Here is a 22,981-nt window from a genome sequence, read left to right as displayed (position 1 = left end):
TTAATTAATGATTTGAATCTACACATATCTATCCGGGAATAATAGTATCAAAATTTATATTAATTATAAAACTCAGGATTCGTTTATACTTATAGAAATAATACCGATCTAACATATTATTTTTGAAAAGTAATCAACAGTTCACTTTAAAATATTGTACGGCTGTTTTAATATCACCCAAAACTAAATGTATGTGAAGGTTGACTCATTATCATAGAACATAGAACTTTTATATTTTCCATAGCGTTTTATTAAAACAGAGCATTAATTAAGATCTATAGGTATAAGTTTGTTATGATGTAAAAATTGAATTTTGTAACTGTTATCTTTCATATAAGGTCTGTCATGTTATATTTAAATGATAAAGTTTGAGAATACGTTCTCGAATATTTATACTTTTATTTTGTAATCAGAAATAATAAGTAATTGAAGTCTTACCCGTTTCTGACTATAATACCGTCGGTATACTTCTAGATGATAATTAAATTCATTCATCTGCTAAGTCATAAGAAGCGCATTTTATATTACTTCGACTTGACCAATCTAGGCTTAATTACAAAGCATAGAAACGACTTACTATTTGTATCTCATAATATGTTGTTTACTAGTTTGCATACTCACACTACAAACAAAGCTTTTCCTATTTCTCATATACGATCATACTTAATGCTCACAATAATGTGCGAAGGCTTATGAATGACAAACTGTTACGTTTTGTTTGTATGTATTACGTTGAAAACTTGGGGTAAGAGACTGAGACTGATTGAGACTAACATTCCTCATCTGACGCTACAGTCACGGAAGGTATGCCGCCTGCCACAATCACACAGAACTTTTCTGTCCAGCAAGTATGACTACTAGAGCCGCCGGAGGTAGCGAGACACTCCATGAAATTGGAGAGCTTCTACTGTAGTCTACAACGGGAAGTTATTGAAGGCCTTAGTGACGTCCAGCGAAACTGTGTCATTACATAGTGTTTGATAAGCGAGATATTAAAAAGACCGCATATTAAAAATAAATTGCAAAAGTAAATAAATTTGATATTTTCCTATCAACACTCATCAGTAAATACAAAGATTCTTTTTTATAGGTCTTATCTGATAACCAAATTCTAAAGTTTTTTTTTTTTAAATACGGAGATAATTTTATTTTACTCCACATATAACTATAATTGTATCATTAAAAATAATTTATTACGATTATTATTGCATTAAGTTTATCAATAAAATATGACTTTTTCCAACACAAATCGGAAACACCAAAGTTAGTCCAAAAGTCTTCATATAATAATCGTCGTTTTGGTTTTTAACAGTGAGGGAGATAAAAAAAATTGTTCACATTTCACATTAAACTCAAGCGATATCAACTTTTCAGATCCGGTGTACAGTTTGTAAAATAGGTTACGTGTTTGTTCATTCAGACTATCGTGTATAGCTCCCGTACCACGGGTATGCAAAGTCGAACTTAATACAGATAGTTTTCAGTTATTTGTCCTAATTTTTTTCTATTTTTAGTTTGACTATACAATTCGTAGTAAGGGTATATGACAAAACAATTTAATAGTGAAGTCGTATTGTCAAATTTTAGAATACCGGTATATCAAATAAGATAATTTCGTATGAGATCATTGATAATATTTTTATATCGCCGATCTGTTTGTTTCAGTCAAATAATTTACAGCAAAATAAATAAAGAATACATTTAATTTCTGCAATAAAGCAAAACAGACAAAAGCTGTAATGTAAATGTAATTATAACAATGGAACAATGGCTTTAGCCTTTTTAAGTTGTTTTGCAAAATTTTATATTTGGTCATCAAGTCTTCATTATTTATTATTGGGAGCGTATTTTGTGTAAAATTAAAATAATACATTTCATGTCACTCAAACAAATAAGACTTAATACAAAAGAATTCTAGAGAAGGTTATAATTATTTTAATTGTAAAAATGTACCTTCAAAAACAGAAAGAAATATTATATTTAACTTTTTAAATGAGGCTATTATATTTAAGTTTATGTTATTGTAAGATTAAAAAAATACATAATAACTAAAATTTTGTAAAACTATTATCTATTTTAGTCTGTGACTGTTAAACGTTGATGCATAATTTTTAATATGTCATAATCATATAAATTGATGTTTTGTCAATGAAATGTGTTTCTGAAGCTATTACATTAATATATAACCTGTTTGTACACATCACTTAATATGGAACAAGCAATATTGGCAAGGTATAAATTAATACGCGTTTAATTCTAGATTATTCTGTAGGCGCATCATTTACCTGGTTAAATTGGGTGGTAGTGTTTACTCAAGTGTTCCATTTAGGTTTAATAAAAATTACTTGATTCAAATAAGAACTTGAAGCGCATTCCGGTTTTACTTGTAATAACATTTACTTCAGTGAAGAAGACAGACCATTCTACACATTTAATTATTTTCGCATGTGATGAATCTTTAAGGACAATGTATGTCATTTATATTTAGGTACGCTTCAGAGGTCAATTCCTGCATTGTACAGTTCATTGTTCCTTTATCTCTCCATGTTCAGATTTATGTTCACGGTTTATACTGCGTTCAATGATTTCGTCGAAATGAAAAATAAATAATTTATTGAAAGAAACCCGATTCGAATCTGAGAATTCTAAGGTTGTCTTGTTCCCATCATCGCGTCAGTATTTTTTTTTTAAATAAAAAAGTTTACATTATAGGTAAATAAATTGTATATATTCATTTGCAGTGAAAACGAATCTATTAAGCGAATCTTCGTTTTTCTTACGTTGAATATATTGGGTGTTGTCAGCTGTATTTTTGTAACTACAGTGTTGGCTTTGTGGGCTTTGAGTAAGTTGATTTTAGCTACTACATAAAAGTTATAATACTTTAGAAGGGAAAATATACCTAAAGTTTTGCATATTACTTTTATCTACCAAGTCACATATTATTTGTTTAGTATGCAAATATATATTTATTGTAGCGGCAACAAAAATATATTAACCGTGGCAACAGAGTTAAAGAAATTGTCCATTACGATGCTAATAAATAAAAAGTATAGATTGATAAATTATACAGAAAATTACTGTAACAGTTCCTGACCTGCGATCGATTTAAGCAATTTTGTTTATATTTACAGTTTTCTTATCCCGTTTTCCATAGGTTTTGGCCATCAGGCCTTATCTAAGAGGACTGCACTGTATGTACTAAGGCCTGGCTTTTCTTCTTTTCTGATTTACTGTTAACGCATTTTTTAACCACTACTTAACGTTCTCGGAAATTTTGCTCTCATTTTCATAAAATCTCTCTTTTCTTCTTACCATAAAACATAATTTTCACTCATTTGTCTTTCACTCGACGCTAAATCGTTTCTTCCAAATTCATCATTCAGTCATTACAGTCGAATGCAAGTCTCTCTCATTACAGTCGAATGCAAGTCTGATATTATGAATTTTAATTGTAATTCTACGTATATTCTTTATTAGCAAAACAATTATTTGATGAAACTTTATTTTAATCTTTAGATCAAATACTAGACTGACTGACCATAAAAAAGTATCAAGTCGTCTGCTTTTTTCCGTATTAATTATTCACAATTGCTAGGACAAATACGAGAACAACCTGTGATGTCTCTCCCTCTGTCTCCCCATGTTTAATTCGCTATTTCATACCGTCCACTTATTTTTCACCATGGTCACTAAAATTACCCACATGCCGTAAAATACCTCTTCATAGCCGATAAACATTTAATCACTCTGACTAATTCTCGATCCTTCAGAAATCTTCTATAACAAGTGGTTTTCTTGTCCTACCAACTTATCCTGTTAGCTACATTCATATATCTCCTGTTTTTTGTATGTAAACACTGAGAACCTTTAAACAATTCCCTCATATTAATTCTCATATCAAAATATTGTTTTTGATACGCTTCAGGTAAGGTTATTCTAGGTGAGTAATTTAATAATCCTTATTCTTTGACGAAGATGTATCGTGAGATGTCGTTTTAGCTTATGAGACACGTCATAGCTCTGATTCCCTTATCTTTCAGATTTGAGAGTTAATTAAATGAAAGTGTGAGGAAAGTGATAAAATATATAAAAAAATATCGAAGTTTAATTGTATTATTAGTTTATGGTACGATTAAGTGAATATTTTATAGGTGACAGAATTCAAGCGATATTAGCTATTTTATAACTATACACGTTATTCCAGTAACATTCATAGGTGAAAGTATGTCGACTCCATGATTATTCCGTACTTTGTATTTAATTTTTGTCGTATCATATAATAAGACTACATATTTTTAACAGTTAATACCTGTGTGTTTCGTAGTGTATTTGTGAACTCGTGTGTACACACAAGTACGTGTCATTGTGTATGTTAAATGTACATTATCTAGCTATGTTTAATTGCGAATAATTTTCTTTTTTTAAACAATAGCCAATGGCACAGTAGTTACGTGTAAACGTTATACGATAAACGACATTAACATAAAAATCCAATACATATTAAAAATTTATTTTTTTATTTACGCTTTATCGATTAATGAAGTGACTTATTTGTGTCCCGAGCCTTATTATTTAATCTGTTTTTAACAAATATACGTGAAACCAATTTCATATAATTTTTTCAGATTTCATATTCCCGGAACCGAACACCGCTCCCGTGATACAAGACTTCATATATCAATTGAGGAATCGTACTGATAAAGCTTTCGAAATGGCAGACTACGATTTTTTACTAGAACTTGACAATTAATATAATAAAATGTTGTAAATAACTTAATAAAAACGTTATGGTTGCGCCAACGCAATTATCTATTTTCATATTACTTAACATAGGTAGGTATATTATATGTACATCCTCCATGGAACGCAGCATTTCGTTAGAGAGATATTTTTATTATTATACTTGACGCAACATTGATCGAACTATGTATTTTTATATTTGAAAACTCTCCTTATATTTTTCACGCTCCAATGGCCGACCTCTGATAACTTTTCAAGGAGAACTGGATAAATTACGTAAGATAAGGCCGTAACTAATTATAAATAGATGTCCGATATAATTAACATATAACGTAATCGGGATCCACGAGATTTGAAAGATTATTATTTTAAATTAGATTTCTTTAATTACATGTATTTCCTTTGCCTTTTATTACAATATTATAAGGTACTGCGAAAAATATATTTGTCTGTTAATAACGCCCTGATCAAGTTATTTGGTATCCCCCATTTTATGAGAGTAATTTTTGCCCTCGAATCCATTCTCGTGAACATAAAAATTGGTTTCAGAGACAAATTAAATAGCTTGCTTAAAACGTACATTGTTAATGAACCACTAACGCCATCTATATTCTACATCACATTACTTAATTCAAAATTCAACTCATAGCAGGATCTTCTAGAAATCGATCTTATCTAATCTATATAACTGAAAAACTTCATCAAAATCTGCTCAATATTTTTTGACCGGACAATCAAGATCTATACATGGTTTACAAACTATTGCCATAAAGGATTGGATACAATGGAAATCATATGAATGAAAATAATATCTTATTCAATAATTTACTGGAAGAATAAGTCTGTTAGTAAGCTTCTGTATAGTGGATCAAATACCAATGATAAAATAATTATAAAAGGAAGTCATGTTCATCAAAATCCACTTCTTCAATACTCTTGTATCGTTATATGATTTTGTTAGCTCTCAGTATTATTTTGAAAAAAAAATTTTTTTAAGTCACAATGATCTGAATGAGCGCTCTCAAGAGGCACTAAATTACTTGAAAAGACTTTATATTTGTTAAATTCTTTAGTCACAATATAAATATCCTTTCGTAGATTTTTTGCTGCATGGATTGTTTACAAATAAACAGTATTAAAGAAAATAATAAAAATATTAAGAAACAAATAGGATCTTAACATATATGTATGTACTTTCTAATTATTTTATACATCTATAAAAAATTATATGTAACAAAGAAAAATAAAAAAAATAAAATAGTTGCACACTATCCATTCCGTCATATTCATCTTCAATACACATAATATAAGGGATAATCATAACAGCTGAAGAATAAAATTTTTTATAATAATCAGTGAATTTATTGTAAAATCATTATACTGACAAATGTATTTATTTCAGGAAAATCAATTAAATATTTGACTGAACTTAAAACAACTTTATTAACATGAAATAGAAATCAAATATAATATAATGTATGCTGTAATAACGCTAGCCGTGGTATCATCTATTTTAAAATGTAAACACCCTTACCGTACAACCGTTATCTTGTTACATCTTATCCTAATAAGGCTATCATAATGCTACCACCCTCTCTAATTACGTAACATCGGCTGAAACATTATTGCTTCCGAATAAATTATACAAATTATAATGAAATAATACCAACAAAATGTATAATTATATAAAGAAATTATCCAACACTAATGCTTCAATATAAGCTTAAGCAAATTTTATAATGTAAACAAATTAACTAAATTGTTTTTATCTTATGATATGATAATGATATGATACAAAATCTACACTGGTTCCAGCCAGTCACCTGGCTCTGGTCATAAAAACAACAGATAATCATTTTGTACATTTGAAAAAATTGGTTATTACTTATTTGAAATATGTACATAAAAAAATATTTTTGACATAATATAACCGACATGGTCAGGGTAAATAACAAACTTAGTGGAAGAAACTTGGAAACTTAAGTATTCGTTGAATTAAAAAAAATAATTACTTAAATATTTGACATGTCTATCGTAATATAATCTATGGGTATAATATATTGTGCGTATGTACGTCTCATTGGACTGTGATTTTATGAGACAGAGCCATTTATAAATCATTTATTATGTAATATGTACCTATTATAGTCACTAGCATGCAACTTACACTACAAATATCATTTAAGGCATAACACAATATCATATTGTCAGATCTATCAGGAAGCATGTTTCTTAATTAGTAATTGATGGCTTTCATTGACTTACGGTATACATATTATAAGCTTTATATAGTTGCACATTTTTGTAATATATAAAAATATATACAACAATATGTAACCACTCTTAAAACTATTTTTTTTTTACCAATACGGAATCAAATCGACAATGTGTACGCTACGCTTAAAGCTCTTTGTTCGAATATAAAATATAATCGATCATAATATATAATTTCATTGTTTGTTTCAGTTTCATTGTACAACAAAAGGTGAACTAATTAATTTATATATATACGCATATAAAACAAAAATACCAAATTAATATGTAATTACGTAAAAATTGTGAACTAAGTCGGATAGATGTAAAAAGAATATACTTTAATATCTCAAACCAGAACACACCCATGATAAAAATTGCTAAATAAACTCACATAAAAATCATTATTTATATCATACAAAATATTTAAATTCTAACACATTACGGATATATTTCGTTAAAATAGTAACTGCGTTTGATGTATAATATACTTTTTTGTAATAACTATTATTAGATTAATTTGTTCGAGATTCTAGCCGAAGACGATTTGGCTTAAGTTTTACTATCTAAGTTGGCTGTAGTAGTCATTATAAAATAAAAACAAAGCAATATTTAAAGTAGACCTTGTGTTGAGACTCACAAACGTATTATTTTACACAATATTATCGCCATTTTGTTTAATTCAATACATGTAATATTTATTCAGTATACGAGTACAATCTAAATTGCAATATCATAAAATATCTACACACGCTCCTAAAATCTTCCGTCTATCAACTAAATATATCAAATCGATATAATTACCGCCTTATTATCAAGTGCACTTATAATCTCACTACTTCATAGTTCCAATTGTTCGAATTATTAGCCTTCTTATCTCTAATGAATTCGTATAAAAGTCGATTTTTCTATTATTGCAAATTACGTATACGCTTACAGGCGTCAAGATATGGTACAACACTGAGCATAAATAAATGCACCAATAAAATTTATGTCAACGTCAAGATATTTTGGCGCGAAAGTTTTTTAGTCATTACCAGGGTTGCAATTGTCGATTTTTGACATAAAATACTAAGTCGGTGTAGGTAATATTTTTGCATAGGGCTGAGGTGTGAGAACATAATTCAATTATATGAAGAATATATCAAACCAATTTATATATAAGTACATCTTCAATAGTTTGATAGATGAGGAGAAAGTTTTTATTGCTATATATGGTATTGCTATATTACGATAATCGTTATATTTTGTCTCTTAGTAACTTTACCATATGGACGGAGATTACCTATAAGCCCCTTCCTAATATAGTATCCATAAAGACTTCGACATGCAAATATTAGGAACGCTGTACAATGCGCAAGACACTTTTCTGTAAAAGATTCATATGTTACGAGACTCGAAACTAGTTCTAACAAATTTGTTAGTATATATTAGTTAACCATTTCTTTAATAATCTATATATTGTCGCAAATCAAATTTCGTCGAGTATACATTCAAATATCTAATAAATATTTGTATAAAGCTTGGACATGTAATTTTTGGTGTTTTAGCATAATTTTTGATATGAGCGACACGATATCGCATTAAAGCCTCAATTCACGTGTGCTAAATACTGTATTTATAAACTCCGGTTGTTTTCCTCAATATAATTTACGTTATACAAAAATTTAACGTTTATTTATATTATGTACTTAAATGTTCAAATTTAAATGACGTACATAACTCAATTCTTCTATAATGTCATTGTTTTTGTCATATCACATTAAAGTTACAATATAGCATTTTAGGAGCTCCTCACCACATTTTATATAGTGACTAGTATGGAAGCATCGAGAATTATTCAATTCCGTTGGTGCGATTTTAACAAATACACGCTTATATTAACATTTAAAGATGAAAGTTGTAAGAAACTCACATACAAATTAATAAGTAAACATTAAATTTTCCAACAGCTAGTTCCAAGCAATTTTAACCGCTATACTACTGGTCCATCTTTTACATTGTGATATAAAACCCAAACAAACCTAGCTGCCCCATGTCCATAGAATATATTTATTGCATTTTCCATGTATTTATTTATGTTTATAAAACTGAAGTTATTATAAATTAAGAATCTCAACTATTATACACATTGCTGCTGATACAAGTTATAAAAAAAATAATCCTTAATGGAAGATAAATGAGATTCCTTTATAACATGAAGTAGTTAAAACTTAACAAAATATACAAAAAAATTATTTCAGATCTAATGTTTGTAAGAGTTGTCCTTATTCATATATAACGTTGAATGATTTTTCATGTATTCCATATAAATAACGCAGCAAAACCTGAAAAACATTAATAGTTTAATACGAGCAAACATATTTTTGGTATATTGATTTTACATAATATCTCATGGCAAAAAATATTTAAACACTTCATTATGACATTGTTATTGAATAAAAAGCTATAATTAGCCTCTATTGTTTTCAAATAACTTCAATGGCCCTTGACCTTAAAAAGCAGGAGTTTTCTCATTAAATTCTTTATAGCTCTTAAACACAATGGTATACCTTAAAATAAATATGACTCGTCTCAAGTATATCAAAGTAGTGAGGTAAATTAATATATATATATATTCATTGCTTTAGAGAGTATTCCTGTATTGGGTTGAATTCTTTGCTTGTCATGTGAGTTGCATTGTGAGCGAGCTGGTATCCCCACAGGTCCATTGCTCCTTTACACGTCATCTGGAATTTAAAGCAGAGAATATTTCTTTTATTCCTACTAAGGCTTCATTCATACTAAATTTGTGAAATATATGGCCAATATCAATTGCAGAAACATTTATGTGTTTGAATACTTATACCATGGTGGTAAATCAGAAATTAAATGTCAACTATTAACAATAATGTTAAGGTTAAGGAAGTAATTCTTAAATCCTGACAATGATATTGGGTCAATTGCGGGGACGTTGGAAAACAAATTATAACGAAGGACAATTGTAATATTATATGCTACTTGATAAAAATGACCCAATTGCCGCTTCCCCAATGGAACATTATTTCAAATATGTTACATTGACATACATATTTTTTTTTTTGTATGCAACATCAGATGCATGACTCGAACGTTATTTATTCATGAACTTTCTAATATTTTTCTAGACAACAGATATGTGAAATCGCTCTTGCGTGTTCAACGATATAGTTAAGTGGGGTGAAGCATAAAAGATTTATAATTCAATGATATGAGATGAACAGAAATGACAAACTGTCTTTCAATAGGAACATATTTATAAAATTTATATTTCATTTCTATATATATATATATATAAGTATACATTTATGTTTAGCCCTGTATATATTAAATAATATTTTTTAATTATATGTGTATATTAATTATCAACGGATGTATGCTTTTTGTGTTCCTATTTATTGTATTGGCTGTGATATCCTAATTTTTTTTTTCTATTTTAATCTTTCTACCTTCATAGTAACTGGATGAGGTTTCTTTTAAAAAAATCCTGTGGTGAGATCTGACATATTCTCGAACATTCATTGATTTTTTTTTCGTTTTCGTTAAACGTCGGGAATGAGCTGTTTAAAATAATTATAAAATCTCAGTAAATCTGAAAGATATATAACTTTCATTTCAAAAATGCAATGGCTTTTTGTTTCAACTTGTGACATTTTCGTTTAGTAAAAAAATAATTAAAAATGTAGTATCGTATTTTTTCATTCACTGTAGGAGATTTTGGTCAATGTTAATTGATATGTCACTAGTAAATTTATTGCCATCAATATATTTTCAGATTAATGAGGCATGAGGAAGGAAACTTTAAGAATGAATATTCTCTAGTAATAAAACAAAAATCCTTTATATTTCCCTGAAATACCACAAGGTTGTTTCAATTATTTTTTTTTATGAATACAACCGGAGGAAAATTTTAACCTACTAATATTTTATTCTATAAATTGATATTTATAATTAGCGAAAATTTTCGAGTTTCAACTTTTGGCAGTACAAAACACGTAAAAAGTTTGTTGTCAGACATACAAAGTTTTGATTTAGGACATATATTTAGTGTTGCTATTATTATAATTGCATAAGATTTACTAATTAGCAATTAACTTTAATTGCTAATTTTAAATCATTATTAGAAGCGTATAATTTTTTTATCACATTCGTATAACTAAGAATTTTACGGTACGTCATACTAAATTAGCTGGAGCTGAAAGTTTGAAAACTAATTATGGTAAAAGTAATGGCGATAAATAAAGTCCTGAAGCATATTTAAATATATGATTTGAAAATATTGTTTATTATATTTGGTAACAAATAATGCAATGCTAGAACAATTGACGTATACTCAAGTCGTCCCAAATATTTTAAGGGTTAAGGTTTCAAGGCCGTTTCATTTGTTCTTTTGGGGTCAAATTTTTATTCGACGTAATTGTTTCCGTTTGGAAACATAAACAGCGAACAATTTTTATAACACGATGCAGAAATTCAATACCTATTACATTTCGTGTTGGAAAACAATGTTATTGTTGAATAGTAAGTGTGATAAAATTAAATTAATATTAGTATTAAAAGTTATCTGTATATTAATTTTGATTTAAAAAATCTTAAAGAATTAGATCAGATAAATGTCTTATATCTAAGACATGCCAGACGCCATAATGTCAGAAGTGACGTCACGGGGACAACTTTTTTATGGAATCTGATGATACATCGAAACTTCGATACAATAGTGAATCATTGTTCCTTGGTTTTACCAGCGTTAAAAAAGAAAGGAAAAAATTAGACACGACTAAGCTTAGTCTTAATGACTATAATTTATGTAATAAATTCAAGTTACCATACCGTCTGACGGCCATTGATGAGACAAAAAAAACTGTAATAAAAAACTGAGACAATATAATTGTTTTCTTAGTGCATTCCATAAAAGAATATCTTATCTCAATGCCAATTTCAATTATAAAACCATAATAATAACCTACAATGAACTTTGACTTGTTTGTATTCAGATCAAATTCAAGGTTAAATACTTGCATAATTTGAAGCCGTATTAAAAATGTCATTCTGTTATATTAATATTTATTACATTAACAAAATAATGGTTAACACGTTAGTCTGTGTCGGGAATGCAGTGAAGGGATGGCTGAATGTTAGTAGGACACAGGTACAACAGCATTAAAGAGTGAAATGTACGTAGTAATGACCTAAACCGATGCTAACCTACACTACCATAGATTGAAATGTTCTAAAAAGTTTTTATTTCCTTATCTGCAGTAAAATATATTATTATTATCAGTATCAAACATTAACGTCAAATAAACTACATTGTGTTAATTAACTGCCGTGTTAAATATTAGATGGTTTATTTTCGTTATGATGGAAATTTACTTTTTTTTTTAATTTGTAATACACAGGCACATCTTAGGAATCCGCATCGTTAACTAGTTTTATATGATTAATATATGATTAATATAAACAATTAACACCGAAACCAAACACAATAGCTCGTAATTTCGGACATCAAAACGTAGGTTTTTAAATGAGAAAAATATGAAAACACGTATATATTTACGTTATAGTCAAATATAGAACCTACTTATTGCAGTAGATTTAACTTTATCGTAAAGTAACAGCGAAGACAAAGTCATGCTGCTGATAAAGTGCAGTAAAAGTTTTTTTATTTTTAATTTAAAGCTAAAGCGTTCTATTGGGTGCAGGCATTCTTATAGACAAAATAGATCAAGAGTCCTTAGAAAGTTGAGTTGGCTTGAACACCGGTTCGACCTTGTTTGAGTTTCGTATAAAAGAAGTCAAATATGGCGCCATTCACCTCAGTAATTTTAATATTTACGTTTTAAATATATCTCTTTATTGAAAGTTTTAAACAAATGAAATAAAAGAATTTTTATTTATAAATAGCACTTAAACAGCTATTTGGATGTCAGTTATACCTTGAAACTTTTTTTTCATTCGTAAACAACATTAAATATTATAGTATTTTTATAATACGGTCATTAATTAACGGAATAATTATTGATCGGGTCATAAAAAGTAAGAAATATACATATACGTAGGACAATACAGTTAGAGTAGGTTTTTTTAATAGAAACACGTCCGTAACAGGACGATGAACTCTAATAAGTACCTACAACAAAAAACTATTTCGCTAGAAAACTCATTAAATATGACGTCGCTAGTCCATATACGATTTTTAAAATTACTACCAGACGACACTTCATATGTTTGATAAACATGATAATTTGTAACATCGTAACAATAATATTAGGTAATCCAAATTCCACGTAGCAAAAACGCACTGCGGAGGTCGCTCGGAAAGACCTTGCAAAAATTTTTAGAACACGAAAAACCAAACTAAAATGTATAATTTTTTTACTCCATCATTAAAAATCAAGATATCGCTATACAAATTCATGATTAGAAAAACAAACGAGCGTAATTAAATTAATTAATACATATATGTAAATCATATAAAAATCTCACCTGTATCTCATCCACGTAATTAAAATCTAGAACATTTTTCCATCTGAAAGGCACTGCTTTTGAGACCCTGAAGGTTGAACTGACTCCTGCCACTTCAATGTTTGTGTGAAGATGTAAAAATTCATCCACCGAGGAAGTCACACCGAGCCCTAAGAACTTCAGTATGCTGTATGAAGTTGTGTTTGGGTTCAGCGCAAGTTCCTCATACCGTAGTGCCCTATAATAAATAAAGCATTGATTTTTATCTAAAAAACACAATCATATCAATATTTAAGTATTAAACACACTGTAGGTACTTATTCAACTAAAACAAATATGTATATATATCATCATGTTCATTATTAAATATATTATTCAAATGGCACATTAATTATATATAATTAATGTATATCTCAAATATATTCATTGTTTATTTATTATGTTGTTTCTCCTTATAGTATACATGTTGTTTATTTTTGTCCCATATTATAGAGGATGTAATTTGTTCCGATTCCAATTTACTGTTAGCACTAGCTATGTATAGAGTAAAGGGAACATTAATTTGGATGAAAGCCAATGCATTGCACAGACAAATGTTTTCTTTACAAAAACAAACCGCAAAACGGTCTGAAAATATGTATATAACACAAAATCAGATCTTTTGTTCACTTATATTCTTCTTATATCAAAATGTTAAACCTTTATTAAATATATAGGCGGGTTAAACATAGATTCATACAGGTTACACCTATATCCTACAATTGATAATCAAAAAATATGTAAGAATATTTTTAACTACAACAATATGACCCAACTCTAATATTCGAGGTGTTTAAGAAAACTAAGTAATATAATTACACTTGTTAGTTTGATATTAATAATCTTATTATGATGGCAAAATAATAAAATAAAAAGCATTAAAATATAAAATAAACAGCCTTATTATATATGATACATACATAATTCTATCGGGGAACTCTTGAATGAGCCGACCGGCTGCCACATAGTCACTGATCATATCAGCACACAACAATTCAGGCTTCCAGCAATCTGGTGCCGGCTGGCAGAAGTTACGATGTTGTCTCGACTGCATCACACCTCTTGGATCTCGGATTAATAGTATAACTTTCAGATTAAGCCTGAAACAGACAACTAAATTTGATATTTTATTGATTTAATCACTGATCTCAAATACCATCAGCCAACGGCATAGTGATATTTTAAAAAAATATCTATAGTCATACACTACCGTAAGCATTTGTATTATACATTCATAACAACAGAAAAATTCTTAACTATAATACTAATTTTATATTAAATACAAAGAAATATGGATGAACACAACTACAAAAGATATAATATGCAAACAAAATAAATACATATACTAATATAAAGAACATTGAAGCTTACCACTTTTTAACTAAGTGTTTTGTTTTATATATTTTGAGTTTAGTAAATAATCATTTGTAAGGAGCAGGTAGGAGTTGCAGAAATTTAAAAATCTTCAAGTAGGAGGAATTCTATTTGTTAGTCTGTTCTTAGAAAATAATGACTCATATGCTTTTGGGACCCAATGAGAAGGCAATTAAAACAAGTCAAAATTAATACTTACTCTTTATCTTGTAATAGTTGCTTAATGAGACGTAACCGAACACGAACAACTTTCATACTTTGAAATGGGAATAATTTACAAAATCTGGAAGTAAAATCTGGATCCGTGCACAGTTCCTTCTTAAATTTACAGTGGTCCCAAAGTCTTGTGTTATGACTGAATTGGTGCCAGTGACTTTTACCATATTCAAAGTAATCATTCATGTCATTATATTGGCACAGAAACATCTTTTTAATAGTCTTCAGAACATTGTCAGATTCTGGCGTGCCTCTTATTTGAACAATTCCATAATTCAAAAATGGTTCATAGTGATAAAAATTACCCGGCACAGCATTAAGCACCTCTCCCAGAAAGGTTGTTCCTGATCTCCAAGTTGATATTATCAAACTCCTTAAGGGTTGCCCCCCTGATTCCATCACTAAATCTTCAAGCTTCTTGACTCCAGAATGTGTAAAATTATAAACTAATAATTCATGTCTGATTTTTATCCTCGTTTTATCTATAATTTTATCAATGTCAGGTGAACCATCATAAGGGTTGGTTGGTACTGTCTGCACTAAATTTTCATCTATATCTTCAACTTTCAAAAAATACTTAATATTCCTTCGACTTTCTGAAGATGGACGGTAATTGGTGTTATCTGTATATCGACTTCCAGCAAATATTAAAAGAACACTGAGACCGAACGCAAAACATATTGAGTAAAAATTAATTTTCCGCAACATTACTACTTAAAAATACGAACAAAACTGACCACAAAAAAAATACACAGAGAGACAATACTTAGGTATTTATTTTTAAAAAGAAACACTTATAAATACACAATCACTGTCATTTTTTTTAAGGTTTTTGATTTTTTTCAATCATGATTCTTGATTTTGCGTTTCCACGGAAACACCGCATTGCACCTTCAACGCCATTTTGAAAGATTATTTGTCAAACGTTTGTATATAGGTGTTAGTTGTCAAAAACTTTTTTAAAAGTTGTCACAACTTAAGCTCAAATTGTTTACAATGAAGTTTGTCGTAACAAAAAATAATACTTTTTCTTACAATGTAAAAACGCAAAGAATAATGTAAAATAATGGTATTTCTTTTTAAAGCTGGCGCTTCACGTCCTCTTCTACTAACGTACTGTTAGTAAATGTACTTCTTTAAATGAACAATTATTGAAAAGCCCAGTCAAGCAACTTTACAGTAATAAAACATTCTATTCTATTGCTTTTACCCGTTTAAATTACTTTATAACTTTCTGAAGTTTTTTTTGGAGATGGTAATTAAATCCTTTTTTATCGACCTAGATATTGAATTTTTTTTATATCTTTGACTCCTTTAGAAATAGGTAATTAAAAATTAGCTTTGGTAGCTCTTTTGACTTATATTTTCATGTTATTTGAATATTGTTATTAAAAAAATATATATGTATATTATTCACTGTATAATTATATATTACCATATAAAAATAATTCTTCAAGAGTGAGGGTTTTGATTCTAATAAGGTCCAATCCCGATTTTTGTTCTACGATAGGAAATTCTACTTTAGTTTAAAAACAAAAGAAACAAAATTACTAGTTTTAATTAACTTTTTTCTGCCACAAAGTGCATTTTTTTGTCTTATTCGGTTTTTATTCGGATTTTAATACATAACAGAATTTTTATTGAGTATGGAAGTCCATCAATAAACTAAGTTTTAAGTTGCTTTTGATGTTTCTTATTAAAAAATATATTTACATTTTGTAGCTCAGAGTGGAAAACTATTAAAATTGAAATATTTGCACATTATGAATATCTAAAAACACATTAAGTTCAGCTTAAAATATAGAATTTTCTAGGAGTTCGGAATATTGTTTTTCAGGGAAGATACACGTAAGGCATTCAATATTTTTTTCTTTTCAAGGTAGAGTTTGCAAACTGAGGTTGATAAAACAAAATTAAAACCCAAAATTAATTAAAAGGTACAGAAACCAAGGCATAAACTGTTCACAAGTTAACGTATTTCCCAGCCACCATTTCACTCAGGTAAAATATAAGCCACTGACGTGTATAGGAAGGTATAGGACTACTTTAAAACTTTTATATTTAATAACAAATTAAAATAATTGTTTTCGATTTTTAACTGTCATACTCGATGTATTTAAAATGAGCAAGCTTTATGAAAGTCGTCCGTATGACATACATAAAAAAAGATTTGCGACTAGAATAATTATCTTTCCCTTTTCTATCGAAATTAATTCATCTATTTACTATAGAGTAGTTAACAAGCGATTCTCGCTTTATTTATCTTATTATAGAGATTAAATTGATGTACTGTTGTCTAACAAATATTCGGATAAGATTTCTTGATAGATAGTTGGAGTAAGTATTAGCACCAACATATTGCTTTAAGTAATTTTGTATCGACGCGTACCTAAATGATTTGTTTGAATTGATAAGGTAAGTCGATAATATGGTTTCTAAAAATATTTCAGGTTTAATTAATTTATATTAGGACTTTAATTTCAATGATGTTAAAATTACTTAATTATTAATTAATGTGAAAGATAATATTTGCTTATCGTCAGAAATGCAGTTATTTATGTACGTATGTATTGTAATATCTACTTACACAGAAAAAAAAATGGGTAAGAAAAAAAATATTATAAAAATTATGGAGTTTCAAGGTTTTCGTGATGTAAGTTATTTTAAATTTACTATCCCAGAATAATTAGTGTTATTTTTGGTTCTACCGCTAAGGATGGTAGTTCTTTAGGCTCCACAATTGTCCAGTGAAATTGCCATTTAAATTTGCTCAAATTGTTGACACATTACTCCTGACAAAATGACAGACAGATGGAGTAGTAAAGGTTGCTTATCTCTAGATATCTTATTAGTTTTTGTAAGCTCGTGAGAAACTACGATTCTTTTGACAGTAATAATTGTATTACAGACATTAGATTTTTTGTATGCCCACCCTTACAACTTAAAAAAGTTAGAATTGTTAGTTTCACTATTTTAGTGCATTTAGTATTTTAATCGTCTTCGTATATTGGATTTATTGGAATCCATTACTCTTATATGTTACGTTTTACAGCAAATTATTAATTGGTTTAGAGGAAATTTGTAAAAAAAAAATCGTAAATATATCAATAGTATTTAGATACCGTTACGTTTAAAAAATAAATTGACATTAAAATGTTATACAAAATAACACAAAAAGATGACATGTATTTATAGCAACTAATTTATTAGCTCTACAAAATTTAAAAGTAGGTACATCAGACTTTATATCCAACAATATGAAATTTTCCAATGGTTTCTCCTAGAAAGAACCATAGCCCTATTTCCAATCCCACGAGGAAGAGTAACCAAGCTTGTTTTACAGTTATTTGCTTGTAGCATTCATTCTTAATGAAATCCTTCACTAAGGCCAAATCTTCTTGAATCCTCTAAAGTATTAAATATTATAAATTTGATCTTTCTTACCTCTACTCGTCTTTAGAGTTATAACCTATCTACTGACATTTAATTAATTTAAATCAATTTCAACTCAAAATTTGCTTAATATAAATTCGTCAAATGAAGCAAAAATAAAACTGATGTTAAAATTATGAAAATATTCCTGTAACAATAATAAGCATATAAGTTTAATACCTTCATTTCTTCAACTTTCGGTACAGACATTTCTAATCTGTAAAACCCTTTAGCAGTACGCATTTTATCAGCAAAACGTGATTGCAATGCTTTTGAATATTTCTCTTTTATTAGTTCCAATACTTCCTCACGATGCTTCAAAGCTGGTCTGTAGACATTGGCAATTTCCGAAAACAAAGCCGACCTTGTACCTTTGTAGATATACGTATGGTAGCTTAATTACTAATTATATATTATATTAATGAATTCGAAAATATCTTTTAAGAGAGTTAAAAAACTTACGTAAATATCGAATCCCCACTTTAACAGATTTCGTTTTAGTTGTCATGTTTTTTGATTGGAATTAAGTCGTAAATATATAACCCAGGCACTTTTTGTCATCTTTGTTCAATTTGTTTTTTTTTCTGACCTAACCAGCCAGGTTTATTTGTAGCGTAACCTATTTAGAATGCTTATTGATATAAAGTGTTTTGTGTTAAGATGTCCTAAATAAACAGTTTAAATCTGTGAAAACTAATTCTAAACACTTAAAACAAATCAAATGATTCTAAAAGTAGGTACTTATTATAATTATTGAGGAATTTAATTGAATGATATTAAACAAAAAACCCTTTATTATTATTATGTTATCATAATAGGCTTATATTATTTATTAATTGCATTTATGTGTGCAAATCGATTTTGTACAACTGTAAAGTGAGGGAATCCTTTTTCTATCTGTGTGGACATATGACATTGTCAATTGTAAAGTAAGATTACATACCATTTGTCCTGGTATGAATGTGCTAATACTTCTTATTATTCTCAATTTTTTTTTAATCCAATTTTTTGTTTAGAATCGGACATATCTTGTTTATACAAACTATTATTTCAATAATTTATGCATAGAGATTTACATGAAATTGGAGGAAAACTGAGAGTGCCGAAACAGTCCGAGTTCGTTTAATTACTAACGATGAAGAAACTAATTACTTTTTAGAGCGTTTTATTTTAAATTAATTTTTTTTTGTAAAATTCTAAAGATTGTTTAGAATACATATATATGTAAGATGCTTTTATAGGTTAGACAAAAGTCTCTGAGAAAGTCTCGACGAATATATTAGAGTCGATGATCACATAGAAATTTCATTACTTTTGATATCTTTTTTTGCCAATAACTTGTACGAATACCTATATAAATTTATTTCAAAAGTAAGTACATAATTAAAAGTCGTGTATAATTATTTTTACACCTTCATGCTAAAATTTTACATTAGGTTATAGCAGACAAGAAAGCAGGCAAATAAAACGTTCAATTGGACAAGACCATTTAAAGATGTGTAAGTAAATTGAGATAACTGTGTGTTGAAGATTTTAAAAACTGTCTTAATACATTTTCTATTAGAAGTTGTTTTTTTTTTCTATCAAGATAATATAAATAAAAATAAATAAAACCAAACACAAACGTTTACTTAATCGTAACAAAAGTTTTAAGAGTTTAAGACCTATTTGGATTTTTTAGGCGACCTTTTTTTGGGTTTCCTCGCTGGTTTAGGTTTAGGTTCCGGTTTGGTTGCTGGCTTTTCAATTTCAACCTTCTTAGCTGCTTCATTTTGCTTAGCTTTAGCTTCTTTAGCTAACTTTTCCTCCTCTTTTTTTCTAGCTTCTTCAGCTTTTCTCTCAGCTTCCGCCTTCATTTTTTCCTGAGCAGCCTTAGCTTCGGCTATTTTACGTTTTATTTCTCTTGCCTTTTCTGCCTCGATATCCTTTATTACATTATCTATATTTCTTATTACACTGTCAGCGAGTTTACTTGCAACTTCTTCGAGTTTCTTTCCTGAAGGTCCGTTAAAGAAATTAACTGTCAATGGTGGTACAACTTCAGTTTTTGCATATTGCCATGCAATACCCAGGGCTGGTTTCAGTGCTTTGCTTGTTGCTAAAAATTAATTTAAACCAAAAATAAAATTTGAAGTATATTTTTTTTTTGGTAGAAAATAAACATTATTGACACGAATCACTCCCTTTCGAAATTCTGTCTTTTATTTTTTCTAATTCCTTTTCAAGATAAACCCTTTCCTTTGGAAGTTGACGGTCGCGTAAATCAGTTAAAGATGTTATTAACGTATTCGCAAAGTTATCAAGTACAGTTTCAGTTTTATTCACTATAGGGTTTAGGACTAAAGATCTTGCCTTTGTCTTCTCTAACCTGATTTTCGCATTCATCCACCACTTCGAAACGACTGGTGTAACTGTTCTCAGAGAAACTGCAAAACAAATTGCAAAATGCAGGTTATAACGTACTATACGTATGAAAAGCTGAAAAAAATGTTTATATATAAAATTAAACCTTACTCATAATGCTATTTGTTTTGCAATATTTCTTTGACAAGCCTTATTTAGTTAAGGTAAAATACCCACCTAATGCAATATCTAGAGCTTTCCTAGTGATCCTCGCCATGGCAGTCATAAATCTTGTCACTTATCTTTTAAAGTCTTTAAAATCCTTTAAATTATCGAAATGACTTTTAAATTAATTTAGATTCAAAAAAATATTTTATATCGCAAAGCAAATTGTTCTAATTATATTATTACGTTAGGTTAGGTTATTTTTAATATATACGTTATAGATGCAAAAAAGTTAATGTCAGAGTTCACAGTGACAGAAATCTTATATCAAACGAGTGACAAAAACAGTTTTATATTGTCCATTTTGATATCATGTAATTTAAAACAATGTTCATGACCACATGGTTTAGTACGAACGTTTTTCGATTGCAATGTTATTTTTTATACGTACCTCAACGAAATTTTTTTTTTAACAATATTTATAAAACTAAATATTAATAGAAAAATCAAAGAAAAAATTAGCTCATCTGTACTGCTCGCATGAGATTGTTATTGAGAATATTAAAAGAATTTGCGAATTATTATAGAATTTCTTATAATGTGTTCGAGGTTCAAAGATCACGACCATTCAATAGACTGTTAGCTTTACGGAATAAGATTAATAACTCTTTGGTTAATTGAAAATATCTTCAATTTGTATGAAACATAAAAAGCGACAAATAACACAGGGTCGTCGAATCTTACAGATAATTATGTATAAAGGTATCAATAACAAAAACTAAGTACAAGATAAATATGTAGCGGTATGTGAGGTCTCTTGTAATAGGGGGAAGAAAAACGGAATCTATAATCTGTTTATATCTATAGTATTTTAGAATAAACATCAATAAACCGTATACAAAAGAAAAATAAGGAAGGGGAAAATAAAAAGGAGAATTTAATGCAAGAAGGGTGTCGAATCAATTATCAAATTAAACTTTCAATTTCACAATAAACATACAAAAACCTAAAAAAATATATTTTGTCGACCTCAATGTAAACAAAACAATGTCTGTTCACGATTTTAAACAAATGAGTTTCATGTTGATTAATTACATAGAAATAAACAATCGCTATGTTGAAAATAACATTATAATTAACAAAGTTTAATATCAATTAGTTTGACGGATTCATTTATTAACATTCGAGCTGTGTTTTTTAATAAGAGCCTTGAACAGTCAATAAATCATTACTACGTATCAACATCCCAGTTTAATTAAAAAGTTTGATACAATTTAAAATGAATGACTATTGTTAATGGATTTTTTATACTTAACGCCTTTCAGCGTTATTCGTCTTAAATAAAAAGTTACCTACGTTTAATTTAAACGATATAAAAACCACATATGAAATTGCTTTTTCTTATACAGAATCATAATTTTCAGTTTCGAACATTAAATTGAGGTCTTTCAATTAAAAAAAAAATATTATTTAGGCAGTAGGTACATACATGGTCCAAACATTTCTGAAATTAAGATACCCTTTTCTGTATCACAAATTTAATTTTAATGTTGGAAAAGTCTTTACCTTCCTAAATTAAGAAGCGGATTGGTTGATAACAAATAAGTATGTCATTGCAAGGCGTTAAAAATTTTATCATTTAACTATGAATTATTCACTTAGAATGTTTTCTTTAACTTTCTGTGGTGTAGAAAATGTGAAGTACTCTGTACATTTTTATCCCCTTCAGGATTCGATTCCCCGGTGACTATCCATAAGTTTTTCAACCAAAATAGTTTTATTTATTAAAATGTTTCAAATAATTTATGTATCACAGTTTCCCACCTTTTTATCTAATTGCTATTAAGTTCAGCTCGATTTTTCGATGTGTTCTGGAAAAAACAAATTTTGACGGGAAAAATATTTCCAATCAGTCCAAGTTATTATTATTATT

At 28.5% G+C, this 22,981-nt stretch overlaps 3 protein-coding genes across 4 annotated transcripts; all 3 read right to left on the bottom strand.

Moving 5' to 3' along the window:
- Positions 1-6,167: 6,167 nt before the first annotated feature.
- On the bottom strand, positions 6,168-16,220 carry LOC116766881 (carbohydrate sulfotransferase 4-like). The gene is made up of 5 exons (XM_032657026.2): positions 15,092-16,220; positions 14,439-14,618; positions 13,501-13,717; positions 9,549-9,725; positions 6,168-9,323 (listed from the first exon to the last, which is right to left on the bottom strand). The coding sequence occupies exons 1-4, from the start codon at positions 15,814-15,816 to the stop codon at positions 9,615-9,617; spliced, it is 1,233 nt and encodes a 410-aa protein (XP_032512917.1). The 5' UTR covers positions 15,817-16,220; the 3' UTR covers positions 6,168-9,323; positions 9,549-9,614.
- A 2,067-nt stretch (positions 16,221-18,287) lies between these two features.
- On the bottom strand, positions 18,288-19,058 carry LOC116767812 (ATP synthase subunit g, mitochondrial-like). Its single transcript, XM_032658320.2, has 3 exons — positions 19,003-19,058; positions 18,721-18,911; positions 18,288-18,515 (listed from the first exon to the last, which is right to left on the bottom strand). Exons 1-3 carry the CDS (start codon positions 19,046-19,048, stop codon positions 18,345-18,347), a joined length of 408 nt encoding a protein of 135 aa, XP_032514211.2. The 5' UTR covers positions 19,049-19,058; the 3' UTR covers positions 18,288-18,344.
- Positions 19,059-19,493: 435 nt separating this feature from the next.
- On the bottom strand, positions 19,494-21,443 carry LOC116767337 (histone H1, gonadal-like). Of its 2 annotated transcripts, XM_032657626.2 has the most exons (3): positions 21,121-21,443; positions 20,909-20,966; positions 19,494-20,638 (listed from the first exon to the last, which is right to left on the bottom strand). In XM_032657626.2, the coding sequence occupies exons 2-3, from the start codon at positions 20,919-20,921 to the stop codon at positions 20,205-20,207; spliced, it is 447 nt and encodes a 148-aa protein (XP_032513517.1). In that variant the 5' UTR covers positions 20,922-20,966; positions 21,121-21,443; the 3' UTR covers positions 19,494-20,204. The 2 variants fall into 2 exon arrangements, with proteins under 2 accessions (XP_032513517.1, XP_032513509.2); XM_032657618.2 differs by lacking the exon at positions 20,909-20,966 and having other exon boundaries at positions 19,496-20,638.
- Positions 21,444-22,981: the final 1,538 nt, after the last annotated feature.

This window comes from Danaus plexippus (assembly GCF_018135715.1).
Source record: "Danaus plexippus chromosome 3 unlocalized genomic scaffold, MEX_DaPlex mxdp_30, whole genome shotgun sequence".
Taxonomy (NCBI): domain Eukaryota; kingdom Metazoa; phylum Arthropoda; class Insecta; order Lepidoptera; family Nymphalidae; genus Danaus; species Danaus plexippus.
This window is presented reverse-complemented; position numbering and strand designations above follow the sequence as displayed.